Raw genomic sequence first — 25,386 nt, 5'->3', positions numbered from 1 at the left:
CTGCTCAAACCCAGCCACACTTGTAGACGGAGCATGCCCAGCCACCGCTGGCCAAGCACGCCGGTTGCAAGGACTGGCTGTCGATGCTCATGGTCACCGTGTCGCTCCCCTGCCCCAAGGCCTTCCTCACCCTCGCCACCAATCAAGCTCGTATCACAACCAGCGTCTTCTCTCACTTGACAAAAAGTTGGCATATTCTCCAAAACCAGACAAATAATACAGTGAAATAGAAAGACTAAAGAATACACAATTTGCCTCTCGATCACTGCAACTCAAATACAATGTTTCTACGTGCAAAGATGCGTGATATTTTGCACTGAATGCAAAGTAAACGAAAATGAAATTAGAGCACGTGCAAGGGACACATGCAAAGTAAACCGTACCGGCTGACGGCTAGCTGGGGGTGGTGGAGCAGAACCTGTAGGTGGTTAAGGCTACCGCAGACGGCGGAACCATGGAAAAGGGACACATGCAAGGAAGACGGGAGAGGACTAACCAAAAACGAAAGAAGAGGAAGACACCACCTCGGTGTCAGAGGAAAACAGCAGTTAGTCAGGAGCTGTGGATCGACGACCGCTGGATGGATGGATTCCTGTCGCCAATGCCACGTTGTACTAACATTCCTGACTATTTAACCAACCAGTTCCTCCACCGTCGACGTACCGACAAGAGAAAGGAAATGCGCCGCGCTCATCAAAACGCATGCAACTTGTGCGGCGCATCCTGCGCCAGCACCACCACAGGCCGCGACCCGTCACACTCACCCTCACTACAAAGCCGTGCCACCTCCGGCTGGCTCCTTCGCAGCACCCAACCAACCCCGAACCCCACTGACCAAGCTCCCTTCCAGAAGCCGAGCAAGGACAGACGTGCCAGCAGCACCAACAGCAGCCATGGCGCGGCGGTCTCTGGCTCCGCTCGCCCTCGCCGTTGCCGCCACCGTCGTCGCGCTCGCGCTCTGCTTCCATCCCGCCTCGGCGCAGTCGGCCTGGCTCGACGAGTTCCGCACGGACGGCGAGGTCCGCTCCGACTTCGACGCATCAGGCAAGCAGGTGGCGTCGCTGGTCCTGGACGAGAACTCCGGCGCCGGATTCAACTCCACGGAGAAGTACCTCTTCGGCGAGTTCAGCGTCGAGATGAAGCTGGTGCCCGGCAACTCCGCCGGCACCGTCACCTCCTTCTACGTACGTAAGCCATCACCGTCAATCAGCTTCAATTCGTCGTCCGGCCTCGTTCGATTCCATCTACAGAGATGTGGTAATTAATTAAACAATGTAACCCACGGATGATGACACTGGTTGTATAATTGTTTGCAGCTGACGTCCGGCGAGGGCGACGAGCACGACGAGATCGACATGGAGTTCATGGGCAACTCGAGCGGCGCGCCGACGGTGCTCAACACCAACGTGTGGGCCAGCGGCGACGGCAAGAAGGAGCACCAGTTCTACCTCTGGTTCGACCCCTCCGCAGACTTCCACAAGTACACCATCATCTGGAACGCCAAGAACATCATCTTCCGCGTCGACGACGTGACCGTGCGCGCCTTCCGGCGCTACGCGGACCTCCCCTACCCGGACGCCAGGCCCATGGCGGTGCACGCCACGCTGTGGGACGGCAGCTACTGGGCGACGGAGAAGGGCAAGGTCCCCATCGACTGGGCCGCCGCGCCCTTCGTCGTATCCTACCGGGGCTACACCGCCAACGCCTGCGTCGCCCGCGGCGGCGGCGGGCGCACGTCGTGCCCCGCCGGGCGGAACGAGTGGATGGACAGGGAGCTCGACGACACCGACCGGCTCACCGTCGCCTGGGCCCGGCGCAACTGCCTGCAGTACAACTACTGCGAGGACGGGTGGCGCTTCCCGGATGGGTTCCCCGGCGAGTGCAGCCGCGAATGATCTGTGTCCGTCCGGCCATCCAGACACACGCAGGCATCACCATATTTTTCTTGTAGATCAAGTTCTTTTTTCCCTTGGATAATTACATTCTTCTTCTTTTGGTACAGCAATAGCTATGTAACTTCCGAGAACCATTTTTGGTCACTAAGTAAATTCAAATCTCACCGTAGAAACTGAATAAATTTCAATGTTTTTATGAATCTTGTCTGTCACTACGTAGAATAATCATGCATGCGAGCATAGATCTTTTGGATCTGAATGGCGGGCGCAGTTTTTTTTTGGAGCCAGGTCGAGTCTTCACGGGTTCATGTGCGCTCGCCGACAAGACGCCATGGCATGAGGTAGCACAGAATGGTTGTTGGTGGCCTCGTGGGTGTGTAGGTGAGCTGGTCAACACCGAGTGGACAAAGGATCCAGCCAGGCGCACATCAGACGCATGTGCCACAACACCAAGCGCCTAGAACAAGCGAAAGCCCACTCCCTCTCCGGCACATCCCATTCCCAGCTACTGTATCAGCACATGGTTTGGACGCGCTCCGGGATGCTGCTGATGTGCTGCGTCGTGCTCGCCGAGGATGTGTGCTTTCACTAGCTAGCCCAGAGAATCAGAGAAGCTTTTTTTTTATTTTGAATTCTTCAGTACAGTTAGTTCTAGAAGTAATCTATGCTTTGGTAGAGAGGGAGATTATCACGCCGATGCGGAAAAAAGGGAGTAAATCTGACAAAATAATTGTCTATCTTATATATATATTACCACTATCGTAAATGATTTTAGAGTTTAACTCCCCGTCAAGCTAGGTATGTCGGTATTTTCTTGTGGGTGCCCCGACAGTATCGGTGTTCTGCATTTTCCTGTCGGGTTTTAACTCACAGGAAAATCATGATTTCTAGTAGTGTGTGGTCAAAGATATGAAAATCGATGATTTTCCTAAGCGCAAAAGAAACCGTATGTCGAACCGATCCACCCAACTGTCTATGGTAATTGGGCGCATGTTGGGAAGGTTCCTAGTGGGCAACCACCGGCGCTTGCGTTTTGTTTTTTGAAGAGTTTGATTTTCCACAACTTTACAATTTTGAAAATGTAAGAAACTTGTACAATTGTTTGGAACGAGCAGGGAGGGTACTGATGCTGGTGGGCTACCCCATGGCTTGTTTCCTTGCGACCTTTAGCGCGCAGGCAGGTTTGACTAAGCAGTGTTGTTAATGTTATCACCACACCTCTAGAATCAGAGGCCTGAGAACAATGGGGAATAACCCGCTTTCTACTTTCACTTTTTCATTATAATCCTAAATGAAATCTAAAATAGTAACGAATACAGGATTCACGGGATATTCGAAAATGAAGTAATTCAATCGAAAACATGTCGATAACGGTCGGGATTGCGAAATGGGAACACCGATCCGCATAATCAAGCAATATGACATTGTGAGTTTACATATGGGTCCCAAGCCAACCAACCTAACATGGCAACACAAGAAATTCTAGTTCATATCATAGTACTCAGACATAGACACACACTACACAATGCAAAATAAGTTTCATTACAATTCAAACACTATTGGAGATCCACCATATCCGCTGGCCTACAGGCTACAGATTATTTTGGGCTTGGATTTTAGTTTGGACTCTGGAATTTTAGGGTCTCAAAGAGGGACTCACGGGCTTTAGGCCCAAGAAGAGAGGTGATACGACGTCTGCTCCCCTTGCGCCGTTGCTAAGCTTGGTAGCTCCAGGCCTCCACCTAGTGGCGAGAGGAAGGGAAAGGATGGCTGGGATTGATCGAAATCAGCTGCTTGGGGTATGATGCGTCTGCGTTGGATTCAGAGGAAGGGAGGCGTCGAGGGGTCCATGGGCGTGGGGCGGTGCCTGCACCTAGGCGACGCGTCATGTGCCCTCCTTGGCCACAACGGTGTCTAACATGGGGCGCAAATTCTATGGTCCATCTAGTCGGCACGGAATGCTCTCTCGCTAACTAGTTGGAGTAAATATTAACATAATATAGTGATAGCTCCACGTCGACAATTCTTATATTTTTTGAGTATATTTTTGTGTTCTTGCTAGGAATAAAAGCATATTCATTGCTTATGAACAATATTTTGAATAGCGGGCTATAGCGATTTTTTGGAATTGCTGCTACGACAATCGCAGTAGAAAATAGCGCACTATAGCGGTGCTACTAGTGGTTTGAGGACCCGGCCCCTAAATTTTATAGCTTGCTATTTAAAATATTGCTTATGAATCATAATTAAGAGTTGAGGTGGATTAAGTTAGTGTGAATCTTGCTTGTGAATCATGATTTGTTGGTATGAATTTTGCATGTGTTCTTAACAGCCAAGCAGACTTGTTTATTGCTCATTATTAATAGGAAAAAATTTATGTGGCCAGCTTGGCTCGCAAGCTATACCAAGTCTAGCGAGCTGACTTTTCTGCTCATTTCATTAACGAGCCGAGCCAAGCCAGCTCGTTTAAATAACGAGCTGCTCTAAGCCGAGCCGACCTGAGCCGGCTTGTTATCCACCCCTACTTATACGGCTATCAATGTAGTCTTCAGATAGCTCCCTTTAAAGCGTTATACGGCCGAAGATGTCGAACTCCTTTGAGTTGGTCCGAGACCGGCGAACGCAAAATCTTTAGACCAGACCTAGTTGTCGAAGCCGAAGATAAGGTCAAGGTTATTCAAGCCAATCTTAAAACAGCCCAGTTTAGACAAAAGAGTTATGCAGACCAAAGAAGGAAATCTCTGCAATTTCAAATAGGAGATTTTGTCTATCTCCAAGTATCTCCTACCAAAGGTGTTCAACGTTTCGGCATAAAAGGGAAATTAGCACCCCAATATGTCGGACCCTTCGAGATTCTTGAAGTCTGTGGCCCAGTGGCTTACAGAATTCACCTTCCATCTCAATTGGCTGCCATTCACAATATCTTCCATATCTCGCAACTCAAGAAATATATCAAGGTACCTACGGAGATTGTTGAAGCACCCACCATTGAGATTGAACCTGATCTATCTTACACCGAACAACCTATTCAAATCCTGGATACCAAAGAGCGAGTCACTAGAAGGAAAAAAATTAAGATGTATAAGATCTTATGCGATCATCACACCAAAGAAGAAGCAACTTGGGAAACGGAATCCTATCTTCAACGAAACTTCCAAAAATTCCTTCAAGCCAATCCCCAAACCTAATCGTTCGATTCCATTCTACTTCGGAATCTCGGGACGAGATTCATTTTAGGGGGGAAGGCTGTGAAATTCAGGTAATTAGAAATATAGACACTAGATTTTAGTGTGAAAAGTGTATGCTTGCTATAGTGTATGTGTGTAGCACAAAGGAATAGGGTTATAATTGTAATTCTGTAAAATATAGGTCCTTTAGTGTTAATTGGGTAAAATGGGAGGTACCATCAAAACCTAGGAAAAATATAACATTAGGTGTCAAATCTATATCACCATAGGAAAGAAAGTGCAAAAGATATGCTGAATTCTATGAAAAATGGGTCTTTATGTGAAAATAGGGACCTAGATGTGATTAAAGTAAAAATATGGGTCCTTTTATGCAAATTATTGAAGTACAAGAGTAACTTTCAAAGTTTACTTAAGGGCTAAAATGTAAGAATACATGTCATCATGACATCCCATGAAAACTTACAAATGTATCCAAAATTACATGAACTCTACCCCAGTAAGGACAAAAGTAATTCAAATACAACCTTTGTTCAAAATTTAACATGTAAAGCTATAAGCTTTGGGTTTTTGAATTTGAGCCCTAAAACGATATTGTAGAGTTTGAAAAACTCTACAACTTTCATTTTGGGCATTTCCTCATTAGACCTTTAGATTAGTGGGAAATTTTGCTTTACCGAGAGGCCCCTAGAATCTTTTAGTTTTGCACATAGGTCCTTCGGCCCCTCTCCTCTCTTCTTCTTCCTCGAGCACGTGTTGCTCTGCTCTGCCCCCCCTGCCGCCGGTGCAGAGCCCCTCGCCGTCGCTGCTGTGCCGCCGCTGTCGCTCCACCTCCTGCTGGATCGACCTCCACGCGTCCCTCTCCCCCTGCCCCGGCCCTGTTCCCCTCCCCTGCTGCCCTCCTCCGCGCGTGCCACGACTTCCCGAGCCACCGCCGGCCGCCACACCCCTCGTTGCCGTTGCCAGCTCCTGCTCGCACACACAGCACCCCTCTGGGCCTTAAAACACGCCTGACGACTACTCCGTGATCTTGTTTACTCGTTGCCGCACTTCTTTTCCACCGCATTCTCCTCTCCCGAGCTCAGCTTCTCACCGGAACCCCGCCGCCACTCCTGGCCACCGTCGACAGCCGCCCACATCGCCTCCGAGCCTCGATCCTGTGCTACCAGAGCACCGCCGTGGCCCACTGGTGCTCTCCAGCCCGTTCAATTTCATCCTCCCGCATCCGAGCCTCGTCTTCCACAGCTCCGGCCAGCACAAGTTCCGCCGCCGCCTCCTGCTCACCGTGGACAGGCCACCTCAGTCATCCCCGCACCACGACAACCCTTCATCTAGACTCCTCTCGACCCCATGAAGCTCTACGACCCCTCCATTGGTTCCTTAGTGCACTGCATCGACTCCCCGACGCTCGCCGGCGTTTACCTCCGCTGCCATCGTCACTGCTTCCGCCGGTTGCCCCTAATCCGAAGCTTGTGTTCCCAATTGACTGCACCAATACCTTCCCCACAACTCAATGGAGCTCATGTGCAGGACCTTCACCGACGTCGGCCGCTGGAGCATCGCCGTCGTCGTTGACCCCTCCGCCGCCGCTTCGGGCTTCCGTCGAGATCCCCCTTTCTGGCCGCCGCTACCCTCGACACATGGTGCAATCAGACCACCGTAAGCTCTTGAAGCTTCCCCTCCCCTCGGACCTCGCCGTCGGTGGCCCTCCTCGCCGGAACATGCCGGTCAAATCCCTGCCTCCCTCTCTGACCACGGCCAGGGACTTCGGATGGGAAGAATCAAAAGCCCAAGGGGCTGTCTGCAAAGCGTGTGACTCATAGGAATAGTGCCCTAAGGACCCCCTTGTGTTATTTTTATTGCAGACTTTGAAATTCTATAACAAGATGGAACAGCTGATCTGAAGTAATAATCGCTAAGTTTATTCCTTTTATTGTTATGTCTTGCTTGGTAGTTTATTTTTTGGTAGAGTAAGTTTGGTAATAGAACCAAAGGCCTAGTAACAAAACCTAGAGAGTCCCGAAGCTGTTGTGACACTTCTTGTTCCGAGAGTGCTATACCCACCACCAAAAAGAATGTGAATATATGTTAAGACGAGGGTCTGAAGGGAGTACTTTACTTTCTACGAATACATATAATGTTAGATATCCATCCATATCAACATTTATTTTAAATACAAATCTGAATTCAGATACTATATTTTGATAAGAAAAATAATTTTTGATACATCTATCAATTTATTACCCCATTTTAAAAATGGACGTGGATATAAATATCTATATTTATGTTTAGCGGACACGGATACTCGAGAATTCTAATAACTGCTATCTATCTTTCACTTCTAATAACATCACTCACATGTCCTATCCGTAATATAATATCCTGTCTCCACATAACATTTCCTTTCATCTGGCATTAACTATTCCAACACAAATTATTTGAAACAAGCCACATGTGCTATGAAATTTTAGCTTAGAACCGTAGTGCTCCAACCTTTTCAAGTGTTCTCTTGCTCTCACAAATATACTTAGTGCTCCCACCTCTTCAAGTGTTCTCTTGCTCTCACAAATAAAAATTATATCTAAAACTGCGTGAAAAATTTAAACAAAAACTTGATAGATAGATCACACTACCATTTATAAGCATGCAAAAATTGTGAAAGGTGAGCAAACAAAAGAAACATTAGCGTGACAATTGGGGCAATGCACAACCCTCGTTAATTGACATATTGATTTGTTTTTCTTTGTTGCCCTTGCAGAATTTCGCTTATTTAATGTCATTTTCTATAAGTCTATATAATTGCATGATCTACCCATCGATATTTTAGTCACTTCCATTGTCCCGAAATATAAGGATTTTCTGATATTGTCCTAACTCAAGCCATCCTATATTTGATCAAATTAGCATCGATAATGCTCATTATGTCCATAAAACACATACTTTTATAGTCTACTTCTATAGTGTGGTTGTTAATGATCTTCCGGATAACTTTGGTTAAACTTATGATCGACTGATTTAGGCACTACTAAAAAATGCTTTTTAGGGCAGGGTAAAAAAGTATTTTTACAAACGGGTGCGGTACCCGCTACTACTTCTCGCAGCTAGAAATACTATTTGCAAGGACAGATAACGCGCCCATTTGTAGAGGCGGGTCATGGACTAACCCGCCCCTATAAATAGATTTCCAGAAAATAAAATAAAAACTAAAAAATTTGAAAATAGTAAAAGAAAAAAGAAAAAAAATACCCTAGGCAACCGACTACCACTGCAAGCCCCTCTACTACCAAGGCACAATTTTTTGACAAAATTTACACACTTGTAAAAATCAGAATTCGAACCGCTTACCTCATGTCTTGCGCATACCCTTCTCTCCACCACACTACAGTCACTTGTGACTATATGAGGTATGCTATTATTTTATTTAACTCTGAAAATAATTTGCAGGAGCAGGTGACGCCATCACCCGCCTCTAGAAATCCATTTCCAGGGGGCGGGTGACGCCATCACCGGCCGTGAAAATATTTTTCTATTTTATTCTAAAAATTCATTTAAATCTTTAGATATAGCAAAACAAATAAAAAAGTGAAACTTCTACACTATGGTTATTGTGAACTATAGATATAGAAAAATATGCTAAATATATTTCAGTGTATATAAAGATTAAGATTGTGGAAACCTTAAAATATAACTTGAGTTGTATGAGATACTATGTAGTTATAGCTATAGAGAACTTGTAATATTTTTTAGACCATTAAATGACCTTAAATGAAAAAGATATCAACTAAAAAATTTTAGATCTCATCAACCTCTACAATTTTGGTATAAAGTTTGCCTTCATGTGAGATCATATGAAAAAGTTATGAATTTTATTGCATGAGAGCATTTGTAGGTGCAGGTGACGCTATTACCCTCTCCTGGAAAAAGTGGCTATTTTTAGGGACGGTGATGGCGTCACCAGCCCTTAAAAATAGTGGTCATTTTTAGGGACGGGTGATGTCATCACACGCCCTCTAAAAATGCATTTTCAGAGGCGGATAAATTGCCAAGTAACTCCAGTCTATTTGCAGAAGCGGATTATCTTTTAGGCTATCCACAGAAGTAAAACACAGGACGTCCCTACAAAATTGTTTTTTATAATGAGGGTAAATCCAAAAATACTTGTATTTTAGACTGAGGATGATGTATAGTTGTTACTGCGAGCACTATATACTCTCCCTCTACACAGGTCCATAAGAGCAAGTATTGTGGCAGGGTGTAAGCAGGCTAAATGTTGAAGTGGAGGAGAGAGAAGAGGAGAGAAAGGAAAAGCGGGATGTAAGTTTACGCTTCGACACAGGAACTATAAACCCTTTATCAGAGAGACAAATGAACCATGTATTAATGATAAAAAGCTAATCATTAATCATTGTACGAGTAACATGAGAGATAATGTAACACCCTAAGTTATTTCTCCCCAATTTTAATGAATTTATGTTGGTCTTAAATAAATTCTCCAGCATTTTCCTAGTTTATCTTGCATTTAAAGCAATTTATAACACAAGGAAATAAAATTAATTATAGAGTCAACTTGTTTGTGCATTCATGCTGGTGCATTGTTTTATTTGTGTTGGGTTTGAATTCAAACTTGTTTGAATTCAAATGGGATGGTTTGAATGGTTTGAGTGTGGAAAGGAAAAAGGAAAAGAATAGGGAAAAGAAGCAGCCCAACCCTTTTCTCAGCCCGGCCCACTTCCCTCTCTTCCTTTTCCCCCTCGGGCCCTTTTCCCCCTCTCTCCCGCATGGGCCACGCGCCGGCCCACTTCCCTTTCCCCAGCCCGAGCGCCGCTCCTCTCCTTTCTCTCTCTGCCAGGCCGGCCCCGCGCGTCAGCTCCTTCTTCCCCTTTCTCCCTCTCTCCCCGGCGCGCAACGCCCCCCCCCCCGAAATCGCCGGCGAGCTGCTCTCCCCGGGCCCGCACGCCAGGGTAGCCTCGCCACCCTACAAAGGGAATCTCCTGAGCACAGAGTCCTAACCCTAGCTCTGCGCCGCCCCAATTCCCTCGTTGCCGGCCGGTCTCGGGCTGCTCTAACCCCCCTGGTTACCTCCGCAGGGACTTCCCCGACCGATCCGCGCGACCAAGGAACCCCGAGCCCCTCTGCTGTCATCTGTCCGCGAGCGCCGCCCCGCCTCCGCCGCACGGCCCTCGTCGACGACCATCCTCCGTCGCATCTCCGGTCCCCACGACGCCTCGGTGAGCAGCACATCACCTCCCGTAACCTTTTGCGCTAGGTGTGGTAGTCTATAAACCCTCACAGCAGCCCAACCCCGGCACGCCGGCGACCCCGTGCCGCCCCCGCCGTGGGGAGCCATGACCCGAACCCTAATCCACCACCTCGAGTACCTGGACGTGTTCGCCACGTCATGATCTCGCTCCTGGACCAGACCTCGTCCAAACCCGAGCCCGGAGCACCAAGTTGGGCCGTCTCCGGCGAAGCGCCACCGCGGGATGCTGGCCTCCGGCGACCTGCACCGCCGCTGGCGCGTCCGCGTAGTCCTGGCCGCCCGATCCGTGTTGGACGCGTAGGATTAGAAGCCGCGTACCCCTGCTCCGCACCGCTGGATCCAGATCCAACGATCCCAAACAGAGCGTACCGGTTCGCGGATCAGATTAGGTCCGAGCCGTCGATTTCAAATCCAGCGAGAGGCATTAGATCCGTGCTAAGGGAGGGTCCGGAGCGTCGGATCGAGATCCGACGGCCGATACGCGTAGATACCCCTTCGTGTAATAGATCTAATCCGAGCCGTTAGATGGCGATCCAAGGGCCCAGAACAGAAGTTACCGGTTCAGCCCGTCGGTTTTGCTAAAGAGTCCCTGTCCTTTTGGGGAAACAACCCGCAGTCCACCTGTAGTTCAAAATTAATTACGATCGGGTCCTTTTCTTCCCGTTTGACCCCCTGAGCTTCCTCGAATTTGTGGCCGCGGTCCATGTCGAGGGTTTCACGCGCCAGCCCCTGCGTCTATGCTTTAATTACGTTTAGGTCCTCAGTTTTCGCACAGAACCCCCTGTAAGTCATGTTTTTCTCGCAGATAGGTCCCTGTATCTTGTTTTAAGCGTAGTTTTCGCGTCTTAGCTCCGTTTTAGGTGTTCTTTATATCCGCGCAACCGTTGTAACGCGTAGAATAGTTATAGTCTAGTTTTGCGTGATGTTCTATTATTTTGGTGTACTGTTTTCTTATAGTTTGCTATGGTTGTGCATGTGTGTATGTGTGGACTATGCTTGATGATCGTGAGTAGACACGGAGCCTTTGGACCAGTACCAGGAGCAACCATCTTCCGAGCAGTTCGAGCAGCAGCCGGGAGAGTACGAGGAAGGCAAGTATAACATGAACATCCCATCACTTTAAATACAATTTCATACTGCATTTTAATACTGTATGCCTATAAGGATTTCCTAGCCACTTTATATCATATATATGTACTTTGGGTTGCATTTTGGTTAGTTGTGCTAGGTTGCTGCGCTATAACATATCTTGGTCCTTTTTAATTAATTTGTTAATGATCTTATGCAACTTAATTCAGGAGCCGACCCTCTGTGCTGTGTGCTTGAGTGGTTTGTGCGTCCTTAAAAATATGTTTTTGTAGAAAATTGGTTTAGGGGGCCAGCACGGTGCTTAGTGCTTGGTTGGCCACTCTCCATAAGGACCGGTTTATAGAGCGACAACCTGGGACAACCGCGCAACCACAAGACTGGAATGGGACGTTCTTGACTTACTAATTAGGTCATTTTGGTTCGGGAGTAACTAACCTGCGTGGGCAAGAGGGGTGGTAAGCTTCAATGGTCCCTACTCTTCCGGCTTGGTCTGTGCTGTGTGTCTTGTACCCCCGGAGGTGGGCCCCATCGTCGCTGATCCAGAATCCTTAGCGGTTACACCTTACCAATGTGATCTTTTGTAACGGTCTCGTAGTGCGCTTGCTAGCCATCTCACCTAAGGAAGTGTGATGAACAACTAGCGTAGCTCACGACTTGTGGGTAAAGTTGTGCAACCTCTCGAGAGTGTAAAACTGATATATCAGCTGTGCTCACAGTCATGAGCGGCCCAGATCCTCCTTTTGATTAGTGGGGTTATCAACCTTTGATTAGGGAGATTCCCCGGGTGGTTTTGGTTTGGATGGTTCTCAGTAGTTCTTAATTAATTTTGATTAATTTATTATGCAATTGGGTTTATGGCAATTCATCCACTTGTAGTAATTAGCTTTAATAAAATTGGCCAAGACTAAAAGCTAATGCAGTTGAGTCAGCCAGCCTAGAGCCTCATAGTTCGTGTTATACTTGTTGAGTACTAGTTTGTACTCACACTTGTCTCTCTACTCTCCTGTTCTCTTGGATATGTTTGATTGCTGCTCAGTGCCCGGCAACGTGGAGGACTACGTCAGCGGCTTCGACGACTTCTAGGCGTTTGTCTCCCAGTCGACGTCCCTGTGGCGCCCCGCTTTACATGTATTCATTTTACGCTTCCGCATTTCTTGAACTGATTCTTGATTCAGTTGTAATAAAGACATTCATTTTATAATTTATACGATTTTGTTCGTGACATGTGTTGTGATATCTTGATAATCTGTTGTATATATGCGTGGCCTGATCCTGGCGCATATATGATTGCTCGATTCATGTTCTTATAAATTGGGTGTGACAGATAAGCTGAAAAAAATCTTTATGGCCAGCTAACACTGTTCCCACGCTATTCGGAGAGCCGGAGAGTCAAAAAGGTCATAAAGAAATAAAATTGGAAAAAGTCGTCTCATTGAAAGAAAAGTTGAAAAACCTAAGAAAACAACAAAGAAGAAGAAGAAAAGTACCGGGCCACACAGGAGACAGGCCACCCCGAAACGCGGATTGATGATATCGGTGGCTGACGAGCGGGCCCCGCAGGACGCTCCACTCCCACTAGGCCACCACTTTTCCCACTCCCACCAGAGCACTGAAGAGTGAAGAGAGAGACCCTCCTCCGACTCGGAGCACCGCCGCCGCCGCCGGAGCTCGAGACCTATGGGCGGCTTCGCGACCTCGCGCCCGGCCTCCATAGGCCTCTGCGCCTTCCTCTGCTTCCTTAACCTCTTCGCCTTCCTCCTCGCCGTGGGCGCCGAGCGCCGCCGCAGCACCGTACGCGCCCCCTGTTTCTCGCCCTTCATCCCCTCTGCATTTCATCCGCGCCCAGCGGTGCGCCCGTCGCTGAGATCTTCGTGGTCTTCTGCTGGACGCAGGGAAAGGTGGTGCCGGACGAGTACGACGACCGCTCCTACTGCCTCTACGACACCGACGCCTCCACGGTCTACGGCGTCTCCGCCTTCTTCGTGCTCCTGCTCCAGCAGGCCATCGTCACCGCCGCCACTCGGTGCCTCTGCTTTGGGCCCGCGCTCTCCTCCCTCGGCTGCGCCGTCGCCGCGTTCGTCCTCTCCTGGTGCGTGCCTTAAAACCCTAGGCCCGCGCATAAGGCTAAACCCCGCATTCTCTGCTTCTTGCTTCGTTCTTTGGTGTGAATGTGGCGTCATGGGATGATGACGCGGGCCACATTTTGTGGATTGATTGGTGGATGTGGTTCAATTTGGGTACATTTGGTGCAAGGTTTGGTAGTAGCCGCCTTGGTTGCCTTTTGGATGCTTGATTTGGACGCATATACTCTTATGAATTTTTAAGAGATGAGGGGTAGGAGGTTTTGGATGTTTTCAGCAGTTGTTCTTGCCTGGCTAACTGACAGAATTGTTATTTTCTTTGTATAAGATTCAGACACAATATGCTTGGGTTGGATCCTTGCTAGTGGGAATTTAAGGATGCACTGCGTATTTCAATATACTAGAACAACTGTAATGTGCTTATAGATGGAAGGATTGGCGACATAGGTGTGGTGTCGTTTACCAGATTGGCCCGTTCCATTAGTGCAAGGTAGTGGAAGGGCTATGTAGCTTTTGTATGGCCAGCCTTCACAAATGTTGAGAAAGTTTCGACATGATCATTCAATAATTACTGGAAATGTAGTTTCAAAATCCTGCAATGCCTTATACATTAATGACCCGATATTTGGTTAATTCATTCTGTGGATAAGTCTCACTCTGTTGGTTGAATTATATAGACCTGTATGCTATAACTTCCTATGGCCCGAATGCTGAATGTTTATCAAGCACATAGATTCACATTGTGTGTAGAAAAGGGTACTATCACTTGATCTGAATTGTCAAATGTGTTTTGATCAGGCAGCATATTCCAGTCTTTGCAACAGTGGTCTTTTCTTTTTACACTAATAATCTGTCACTCAAGACTGCTCTACATGATACTTTTTATAGTATTTCAATTTCAGTCAAGTTATGCACTATTTTCAGCAGTATTCTTTTCAATAAAAAATATCATGTACGCCCAAATCCTTTTCTTGTGGGGCCATAGACTGGTGTTGATGCCTGCTGATTAATGGCCATTGTTTGTTAAGACCCCAAGCTGCTTAGCTAGTGGAACTGAATCTGAGGTTTTCGCCAGACCTCAAAAGTTTTAAAGTCTACTCTAATCAAGTTTGTCTGCATCCGACCAGCCCATTACATCCCTTGAGTCCTTAATTGAGGGATCTGTGTTCAAGGCTTCCTCAATTATTGATTCTATCATCCTGGTGACATCTATCCTGTGTTCCTGAGTCCAGCAAACTGTCGTTTGTTGAGGGGTTGAACCTTGTGGCATGAGGTGAAGCACCAGTAGCCAAAAATAGCCGGTTTTCTGCACTATGATTTTAAACATATTTTTCTGTAAAATTTACTTGCAATAATCATTGTCCTTTTTCCTTCTTAAAAATCTTTTATTCAGAACATGGACTGTAATTTCCAGATTCACTATTAAAGGTCCATTTGGGAGAGCTTTTATCGGCTTCGGCTTCATCTGTTTCACGCAAATCGAGATACTATAGCGTGAAGCCGTTTTGTAAGCCGGGGTAAAAATTGAACTAGAAACCGGGTATAACCTGGGGTAAAAATGAACTAGAAGCAGGGTGAAGCCACTTTTTTTGGCTTCACTGGCTTCAGCTTCACCGGTGAAGCCGTTTTGGGAGAGCCCTCCCAAATGGCCCCTAACTCCCACTAGTTGGTCATCTTCGGCACGCAAACCATGGATGTAATTGTAAACTTAATTGTTCTGGTTTGCTCAAATCTGATTCTGAATATAGAATGTTACATCCCTGATCGGCAGACGTCTATCTACCAGTGTGTATTAATATTTCTTTGGTTTCTTACAGTATTATCTTTGCTTCATACAATTTCTTGATCTCTATTTTATCATTCATCAATCGGTTTACTAGTGAGAATTGCCTCAAGTTTATTCTGTTGAGTTCATTTTTTTGTCGTCTGAATTGATCTTCCTTAGCTCTCGGAAAACATTTCTAATTGATTACATAACAACCTCATATGGCTGTTTTTTTCTTAAGAACATTAACTGTTAAGAGTTCACTTTTGCAATAGGCAAATTTTGTTATGGGACACTGCTATTTTGTGGCTTTTGCTCTAGGGCACTTATTGTGGAACTTGGTCAGTGCCCAATGGACACTATCTTTTTGGTGCATTTGCCATTGGGCACAATTTAGTGTCCTTCAGCATAGCACATATTTTCTGTAGGATACTAAATTGTGTCCTGCAGAAAATGCACTCACAAGATATGGTTCTATGGCCCATAACATAATAGTGTCCTGTAACATAATTACATAATTTCCCGCAATATATGCCTGCGTTCTACAGAGCTGGGTTAGAAAATATAAAGTTATAATTATCATGAAAGGTGAGCAACTGCTCTTACCCATGTGAAAATTTTAATTTATCAGGTTAGATATATGGACATTGAATTCCATTATTCAGTTTGGTTTGGCACTTTGGCAATTTTTGGATTTCCTAGATGACTCGGATGTAACTTTTGCATGTCAATATTTTCATGTTGATGCTGGGTTTTGTGTGGTCTGCAAGTGCCATTTGGGATGAATTTTATAACCCTTCTCATTGTCGTGTTTTTTCTGGTTGCCAGGACAACATTCCTCATCGCAGAAGCTTGCCTCATAGGGGGATCGGTGAAGAATGCAAAACACACCAAGTATTTAGGCTACTATATGAAGCACGATCTGGTGTCCTGCGCCACCCTTCGCAAGGGGGTCTTCGCAGCTGCTGCTGCGATGATGATCATCAACCTCGTGGCATCCCTTCTCTACTACTGGAGCTACTCAAAGGCTGCAACTGGTGGGTTCATGAAGCACCAAAACGAGGTTGGCGTGGGCATGACGGATTACGGCCTTGACAAGGGAGTTTCTGACCCTGAGTGAGCTGGCATCTTGTTGCTCTGTCTGTGCACTAGCGCTATATATCCTGTGCCTGAAGCTCTGTTGTTGCTCTACACTGTAAACGACTCCAGAACTGTAATACGCGTGAAGTTCGTGGTAGTGTTATTGTATGGTTCACGAGCTCTCTCTGTGAAGATGTGGTAGCCTTCAGTATTATTTTTCTGTTGTGCTTTCTTATGCTCAGAGTTCCTCGCGTCACACATACAGGCTTGCTGTTGTACTTGTACATCACTTTGATGCTCGTCGTTTCCATGGCATGTCGGAGGTACTAAATTTCCATTAAATGGTCGACTTAAATGGCATCTATTACACATGCAAGGACCAACAGCAATTGATCTTTATTCACGACCGAAAGGCAGTGCTTCCGTCCTTTTATGTTAGGGTCATACCGTGCTGCCATTTACTACACATAGAGTAGTGAACTAGTGCAAGTTCCAGACTGAGCCTTACAGTGACATCTATCAGGACAGAAACACTTGCAAAAATTGTTGACAGCAGAAACGCATTGATCTTGCCAATTAGAAGGCCAATGTAGAGGATGTAGAGGCATAACACAAAGTCACAAACTGGTTGCTCGGCTAGGCGCGGCTCTGTTGCCATTGGGCTGTCCATCCAGGTCCCTGAGCTGTTGAAAAATTCCCACTAGGACGCCTGCTCAAAAAGTGCCACTAAGCTAGTCTATTGTTTTAAGTGAAAATATTTGGATCCATCGCATAGGGTGGTGCGGAATAGTATGTGAAAATAATTCGCAATAACATGGTAAACATACAGTTTCCATTATTTTTACAGTTTTTCCATTATCTATGGGTTATGTTCATATGAATGTTTTGGTAAAAATTGCATAACAGGCACAGGTCCATGTGCAAAACATCATGCATTAAGGGGGATTAATTGCACTGGTCACTCTTGACATTATTACAAAAGCTAATTTAAAAATATATAGAACTTTTCATTAAAGGTGATATGTTTTCATATATATTGGTAGTGAGAGTTTAAAGTTTTACTAAGGACAAACCTAGATGGACACTGTCGGTACACACAGATAGGGGTACCTCCTGCTAGGGTGTCCAGGCCCTGGGACTTCTTATAATCCACGCTCCCCCTCGCCTCTGGGCCACGTGGCATACGGCCTCCGGGCCTGACAGCTGGGACCACGGTCTCCGGACCCTCCCCGACCTCCGTGAGGTCCGGGGCCTCTGCACACCCACGTGGGCGGGAGAGCTCTCGGGTAACCCCTGCGGACCCAGCCTCCCCTGGGAGGTCCGGGGCCGCCACGTGTGATGGCCAGACCATCACAGGCCAGCCCGCTCCGGCCGGCCACGGGGGCCCCGGACCCCTCTTTCCCCCGGAAAGGGGTCCGGTGCCGCCATGTGCTGCCCGGCGGGAGGAGCGCGGCTGACCCCGCCGCGTGCCTGCGGCCTGAGGCCCCTTACGGGTCGCCTCCTCACCTACCCGCATTCAATGCGGTAGCTGAGTCGGGCGCGCCAAAGTCAAAAGGTGCGGCCTGCCACTGACACACGGGGCAGGTAAGCTGACACCACGGTAAGCCCGCCAGATCTGAAGGCGGCGCGTCGTATCACCGCGTACAGTGCGCGGACTGTGTACAGTCCCGTCACGGTGCTGCGCGCGTGACGATGGTCTGTAATAGGCGTGCTAAGGCTTGCGCTATAACAGTGCGCATGGCACGAGCCAGCGCTGGCTCGCCCCCTGACTGGAGGTTCCATCCCAACAGTGACAGCACGGCTTCACTGTTGGGCAACGCTGACGCCGGACACTGTGCAAGACAAGGCTGTACACGGCCATATCCTGGCAGTAGATACGCACATCGACTTCTCGATCGAAAGGACTACGGAGAGGAGCTCGAGGAGATGACCTCTATATCTCTCGTAGAACAGCTCCTATTGGCCGGGCCCACCTGTCGGGGTCCCGCACGGTGTAAGCACTCCCCTTGCACTATTAAAGGGAGAGTGTACTCGTTAGAAGACAGGGTTCAACAATCAGAAATACAGCCAATACAACACCAAAGTGGACGTAGGGTATTACGCTCCGGCGGCCCGAACCACTCTAAATCTTCGTGTCCTTCCTGCGTTCATCTGTCCACCGATCGAACGCTCCTAAGTCCCCACCAAACCCATCCTTAACTAGGATTAGGCGGGTGCTTTCCGCCACCCGGCTGGAGAATTTCTCCGACATCCATCCTTAACTAGGATTAGGCGGGTGCTTTCCGCCACCCGGCTGGAGAATTCCTCCGACAGACACATATTTGTGATGAAAGTTGTGAGTGTGTTTGTTCATAGGATGTGAGTAGGGATGGCAATTCTAACCGGAGGCGGGGGTGCGGGTACCCGTGGGTTTCGCACCCGACGGGCAAGGGTACATGTATGAAATCTTGCCCGCGGGCATATGGTCGGGTCAGGTACCCAAAACAAGGCAGATCGGGCATGGGCATCCAATCTTACCCGTAGGTACCTATCGGATACCTGAAGCTCAAGGTTTTTGACATAGAGACCTAATTTTAGCAATTATGTGTACGTCTCATTCTAATGTAATATGTGAGATTGTGTGAAATGTAAACAAGTGAGATTTTTCTTAATTGTTTGCTAGTGGTGCACCTTGGCTTTACTTGTTGCTACTGTACTCAATGGAATATTTGTTTCAAAATTGAATGGATTTGCTTGCATGCATCTACAAAGTATACCTTTGAAAGAAGAAAAGATCGTGTAGAACAGAGTGCTTTGTTCTTTTTTACTACTAGTTTGCATTGACTTGTATAGGTGGTATATTTAAAATATACTAGTTTATTATATCATCAGTATGACATATTATTTATGCTATTATGAGTAGACTCGATGAGTACATGAACCTCGTCAGGTACCCGCCGAGTTCAAGCACGGGTACAAAACCCGTTCCGATTGGTAAAAGTTCAGGTCGTCCAATTAAACTCCTACACGAATTTTAAATATAGAGAATTTACAAACATACATTTGGCTGCTACATAGCAAGAACACAGGAATCTAATAAAATACAAAAGAAAGAAAAAAATAAGGTTGAGCCTCATGTTATTTTCCTTCAAAATTACATGAAAGAGCTCATTCCATAGGAATTTCATAGAATTTAATCAATGGCTTTCATTGCAAAACTTCCTATAGAAATTGAATCCTTCAAATTTATTCCTACTTTTATTCCATTAAAGGGGGCCCACAGAGGAGATTGGTTTGGGCCGGGTTGGTTGGGTCGTTGTGTGTGTGCATATAGGTAAGAATGGGCTTAGCTTTTAGCCCATCATTAGCAGGTTTTTGTGAATAAAAACATTCGACGTCCATTAACTTTGAGCCCAGCCCATAAGCCTAGCTAACACCCGGCGGTCGTTTGGGAATCCTATTCATTTTCTGGAAGAATTTTTCTTCCCCATCTTCCGGTGTTTAAAATTCGTACAAACATGTATAATTATTGGATCAACACATTCAAACCTTAACCCTCACTCCCTCTCACCTTGTAGGATCTAGAATACCGACTAGAGGGAGGTGAATAGACGGTTTGAACTAAAATCACAACACTAATAAAATTTGATTAGGTACACAAGAGAAATCCTATTTCTATTTAACTATATTCTAGACGAAGGTTTGCAACTTAGGGTGACAAGTATCAATTTAATCTCTAGGAATATAAATGCTCAAAGTAAATTGCAAGAAATAGCTTGAGCAAGAGAAATAACAAGCACACAAGAGATCGAATTTTTCCCGTGGAGTCGATGGCTTGCCGGTCACCTCTAATCAACGTTGGATTCAAAGTTCCAACCGCTCCTCTATCAAGTCACACTTGATTATGAGCCGACTTGGATCAATGAACCTCTTCAAACCTTGATTCCACTAGAGTTGCCCTTCGCCGCTCTGGCGAGGTGAGCACAATACCTCTCACAAGAACAACCGGGACTCCTTCACAATCTCCTTGAAGGGCTCAACGATTTCACAGCTCCAAGCCGTCTAGGAGGCGGCAACCTCCAAAAATAACAAGTCGATGATGCTTGCTTGAAGACTCACTAGTGCCACAAAGCTCTAACTCTTGATGCAATGCACTAGGATGCTCTCAATCTTACAAAGATGCAACCTCAAAGCCAAGTGAGTGAGAGAGAGGAGGAAGAAGGCTCAAATATATCAAGGAAGCTTTTCAAAGTGCCAAGAGACCTCACCCACGGCCGGGCATGAGGTATATATAGCTCCTTCCCCCGTGGCTAGCCGTTACAGTCAAATCCCGTGAAATCAGAGCATTCGCGAACCGTCCGCCTCAAAAGGACTGGACGGTCCGCCGTTCAGACCGGCTATGTTCAAAATCAAACTGTGTCAGAAGTGACCCTTACAGCCCAGACGGACCATCCGCCTCACAAGCCGCGGACCGTCCGCAGTTCAACGAAGTTCCAACACAGAACAGTCGAGTTTCTATCAAGATTCAAATTTTAGTCGGCGGACCGTCTGCCCCCAGGGCTGGACCGTCCGTAATACATGGTTAAAGAGCACACATAAACAATAAAGTTTCTGTCGTTGCGCAACATCAATCGGTGAACCGTCCGCCCCCTAGGGCCAGATCGTCCGCCGTTCACGGTCAAAAATTAGACAGAAACAATTGAGTTTCTATCGACGCACAGCAAGACCAGGCGGCGTCCGCTAGTACTAGGCGGACCGTCCGCCATTCAACATAGAACGCCCACTAGAAACTTTGAAGTTTATGTCGATTCACTCACATTAGCCGACGGACCGCTCGCTCCCTAGAGCTGGACCATCCGCCGTTGAAAACTTCAACTCGACCAGACAACTCGAATTTTGGCTAAGTCATGGAACGGTCCGCCGTACAAATGGCAGACCATCCACCTTTCAAGCGTAGTTAGCCATTTCCAACATGCGTTTCCTCTCTGATCTTTCCACCTTTTCAAATACGATTTTCCTATATGCATGCAATGCAATTGTTTGAGCAGAGTGGCACTATAGAACCATCGAGCAAATGAAATTGACCCCTCTTGATACCGGTAAAATGGAAAAGCCCTATCTTATACCTTTACCTTGAGCTATCCATCGTGCATTCGCAAAGAATATCTCCATAGCACATATAGAGGCTCAAATCATCTCCGGAACTAACATATACTCAATTCTCAAATGAAATTGTTAGTCCACAGCTGTTATCATTAATTATCAAAATCCAAATTAGGGACCTAAATGCTTTCACACCTTCACCTTCCTCCCGTGCCTGCGCCGTCGCCCTAACACAGGCCTGCGCTGCCGCCGCGCCGCACCGCCGCCAGCCCTCCCCTACCCGTGGCCTGCCAGCGCGCCCCTGCGGCGCCGCCTCTCCCGCAGCCGACCGGCCCTGTGCGCCACCGCCCGTGCTAGCCCCCGCGCCCCCGCCGGAGAAAAAGGTGGGGAAAAAATATTGAGATTCAACATATGAAAATGTTGGTTCAACATTTTAGAAATGTTGGTTCAATATTTTGATTGGTTCAATATTTTTTCAGTAAAATATTGAACGGGCCATCAGCTAATCCTCGATGGGCATTGTGAGTTACTTAACCATCTTCCACGACATATACAGGAGCCCACGTGGTCGTTGGCTCGCAACCACTTCAACATTTTCCCTCCATCTTCCACTATAACTGCCTCCTATCCCCTGCTTTCCCCTGCTTCTCCACACCCTCTGCCTCTGAACTCACCACCGTCCACCGCCAATGGCGCGGCCGCGTTGCAGCAACGCCGTCTTCACGTCCTTCAACGTCCTCACCCTCCTCCTCGGCGCGGTCGTGCTCGCGGGGGGCATCTACGCCGGCGCGCCCCGCCACCGCGGCGCCACCGACTGCGAGCGCTTCCTCCGCGCGCCGGCGCTCATCCTCGGCGCGGCCATCGTGGTCGTCTCCGCGGCCGGCATCGCGGGCGCCTGCTTCCGCGCGTCGCTCCTACTCTGGCTCTACCTCCTCCTCGCCGCGCTGCTCATCCTCGCCGCGCTATGCTTCGCCGCCTTCGCGCTCGCCGTCACCAACGCCGGCGCCGGGCGGGCCGTGTCCGGCGGAGGGTTCAAGGAGTACCGGCTCGGGGACTACTCCAGCTGGCTCCGGCGGAGGGTGGAGGACGGCCGCACATGGGGAAGGATCAGGAGCTGCCTCACGGAGGCCCGCGTGTGCCGGAGCCTGCAGAGAAACCGGACGTTCGACGAGTTTGTCAACGACCACCTCTCGCCGGTGCAGGTTTGTAACTGGCTTTGCAAATACTTGTGAAAAAAGATTTTTTTTTCACCATAACTGTATGACATGCTACTTTACTGATAAGCTAACTGTTGTTTTGAGTCGACTAGACAACAAGAGTAGCTTTAAAGCTGAGCTCTTGAACAGGTTGCTACTCTACTTCATTGATGGAAGAAAATTTTGGTTTCTATGCTTGTTATCTTTTATGGCCTAGCCTGTGATATTTTGTCCTGAAAGGAAAAAGTTCTTCTGTTGCGTATGCTCAATGTTACCTAAGGCATGGATCCTAAAGTCAATAGGACATCTTCATCTGAACTGCTCTTAGATATTTTTGAAAAAATAAATGCTTTCATGACCTGTTCTAGTGATCCATTGGATTGGTCAAGTTACTTCTTTTGATTAAGTGCTGTTTACACCAGAAAGAAAGCTCTCTATTGTAGACAAAACTCAGTTGGTGACAGCGTGGTGAACTATTTTAGCTGTAGCTATGATCTCATATTTCTAAACTACGTTTTGCCTTTTTTACCTGCTCGAGAAAGTTGCATGTTTTTTCCTTGAAAGATTGAAGGACCTGATATTTATGTTTTTTTCTTCTTTACATGCACAGTATTTTTCCAGTTTTCTGAACACAAACTGTTACACTACTAAGTTGATCCTTCAACTTTCTCTCAGAATTTGTTCCATTTCCTTCAATACTCTGGTCCTGCATGCATCTTCTATTTGTTAATGTCCACTTAATTTCTAGGTAAACTGAAATCATTTGACAGAATGAAGAAAATCTATATGGAGAAAACCAATTGTCCGGATAGTGTATACCTATATTAGCAGCAAAGACCTTTGAAATTCATATTATGTTGCCTACATGTGTATATGCGAGATAACCAAAGCATTAAATCTAATTGGAGATGTAATGGTACAGGGAACTAGAGTAACTAAGTTAGCACCTTTCCTCTAGCATCACTCGATGTGATATTTATTAGCATCCATCAGGACTTCATCAAAGTCTTGGGCTCAATGGCTTTGGATGACCAGGCCAAGCCAGCGATCGACATCATAGGATTTTCATCAACATTAACAACTCTTGTAAACTAATGCAAACTTGCTATTAGAAGATAGTGATGGTGACCGTGAATTCTACAATCTACATCTATTGATTTGGTCTTAGATGCGCACTTGCAAGAGCGTGCTTCTAGACTCCACATTGCTTTTTCACAAACCGTTAATATATTTGCATGTTGCATGCTTCTACACTCTACATCTTCATCTGAACTGCTCTCGGATAGTGAATTACAAAATTAACTTTCACTTTTCCCTCAGAATATGTTTCGTTTCCTTCAATACTGCGGGCCTGCATCTTTTGTTTGTTAATGCCCATTTAATTTCTAGGTGAACTGAGATCATTTGACCCAGTGAAGACAGCCTATATAGAGAAAAACCATGGTCCAGATAGTGTATACCTATATTAGCAGTAAAGCAACTTTGGAATTCATATTATGTTGCCTTCAAGTGTCCATGCAAGATAACCAAAGCATTAAATTTAGTTGCTGATGTACACAAATGTCAAAGACAAGATGGTATCGGGAACTAGAGTAACCAAGTTAGCACCTTTCCTCTGGCATCTGTCAATGTGATATTTAGCGACTTCATCAAAGTCTTGTGCAATTGCTAGATTAGATGACCAGGCCAAGCCAGCGATCCACATCATAGGGTTTTCATCAACTTTAACAACTCTTGTGAACTAATGCCAACTTTCTATTAGAATATAGTGACGGCGAGACCGTGACCTACATCTATTGATTCGGTCTTAGATGTGCGCTTGCAAGACCATGCACCTACACTCTACATGTGTTTTTTCATAAACCATATCTTATTTGCAAGTTGCAGCGCATTACAAAAAGGTCAAGTCTACACACTCTGATTCAGCCCTGATCATGAATATGGTTGAAAAAAATATATCTGGTCACTTGTGTTCCTGCAAAAATTAGACCCACTGCTCCTTTCTTTTTTCCAGATAGCATGGAATTAGCAAGAGTTTCCATTCAGCTGTTAATAAACTCGGTTCCCCCCGTTTAGTTTACAAAATGTAACGAAAAGCCAGAATGAGTTTGAGGTTAAGGGCAATGTGAACTGAACTTATTCAACTTCCGTTTTGCAGTCTGGATGCTGCAAGCCCCCAACTGAATGCAACTTCACATACCTGAACGAGACCTATTGGACCAAGCCCCCTAGCCCCAGCAATTCGTCCAACCCTGACTGCAATACCTGGTCGAACGACCAGTCCGAGCTCTGCTACGGCTGCCAGTCTTGCAAGGCCGGCGTCCTGGGGAACCTCAAGAACAGCTGGAAGAAGATTGCCATCATCAATGCGGCGTTCATCGTGCTCCTTATCGTCGTCTACTCCCTCGGGTGCTGCGTGCTTCGGAACAACCGACGGCACAAGTACACCCTGGTTGGGAAGTAGGGAGAGTCTGGGTTGGATCTTCTGAATATGTGTGCCAGTATATCTGTGTTCTGTTGTTCCCCACTGTAACTGTTCCTGAAGCTTTTATGCAAGAATGTTGTTGGAAGAGCATTCCATGTAACCGTTAGCATATGTGCCATGGTTCATGGTGGGGTTCTTGTCTATATGATATATGTGAGAATAACATGGAGCCATGGGTTTTGGATCTGACATTTTATCCAAGTACCATTTTTGTTAAATTTTCTAATTGACAGAAACAGAGTAGGTCACAAAAAAAGGAAACAGAGTA

The 25,386-nt window shown here is 46.7% G+C and overlaps 3 protein-coding genes across 4 annotated transcripts; all 3 read left to right on the top strand.

Moving 5' to 3' along the window:
• Positions 1 to 289: 289 nt before the first annotated feature.
• LOC112897288 (xyloglucan endotransglycosylase/hydrolase protein 8-like) lies at positions 290 to 2,313 on the top strand. 2 transcript variants are annotated; one of them, XM_025965560.1, is made up of 3 exons: positions 290 to 1,184; positions 1,317 to 1,909; positions 2,180 to 2,313. In XM_025965560.1, the coding sequence occupies exons 1-2, from the start codon at positions 894 to 896 to the stop codon at positions 1,893 to 1,895; spliced, it is 870 nt and encodes a 289-aa protein (XP_025821345.1). In that variant the 5' UTR covers positions 290 to 893; the 3' UTR covers positions 1,896 to 1,909; positions 2,180 to 2,313. The 2 variants fall into 2 exon arrangements, with proteins under 2 accessions (XP_025821345.1, XP_025821344.1); XM_025965559.1 differs by lacking the exon at positions 2,180 to 2,313 and having other exon boundaries at positions 291 to 1,184; positions 1,317 to 2,096.
• Positions 2,314 to 13,004: 10,691 nt separating this feature from the next.
• LOC112897112 lies at positions 13,005 to 16,697 on the top strand. The gene is made up of 3 exons (XM_025965310.1): positions 13,005 to 13,220; positions 13,322 to 13,518; positions 16,104 to 16,697. Exons 1-3 carry the CDS (start codon positions 13,107 to 13,109, stop codon positions 16,393 to 16,395), a joined length of 603 nt encoding a protein of 200 aa, XP_025821095.1. The 5' UTR covers positions 13,005 to 13,106; the 3' UTR covers positions 16,396 to 16,697.
• A 5,323-nt stretch (positions 16,698 to 22,020) lies between these two features.
• Positions 22,021 to 25,336, top strand: LOC112896354 (tetraspanin-8-like). Its single transcript, XM_025964294.1, has 2 exons — positions 22,021 to 22,639; positions 24,792 to 25,336. The coding sequence occupies exons 1-2, from the start codon at positions 22,127 to 22,129 to the stop codon at positions 25,095 to 25,097; spliced, it is 819 nt and encodes a 272-aa protein (XP_025820079.1). The 5' UTR covers positions 22,021 to 22,126; the 3' UTR covers positions 25,098 to 25,336.
• The last annotated feature ends 50 nt before the right edge of the window (positions 25,337 to 25,386 follow it).

This window comes from Panicum hallii, chromosome 6 (assembly GCF_002211085.1).
Source record: "Panicum hallii strain FIL2 chromosome 6, PHallii_v3.1, whole genome shotgun sequence".
In the NCBI taxonomy this organism is placed as follows: Eukaryota; Viridiplantae; Streptophyta; class Magnoliopsida; order Poales; family Poaceae; genus Panicum; species Panicum hallii.
Note: the sequence above shows the minus strand (reverse complement) of the source record. Positions and strands in the feature narration are given on the sequence as shown.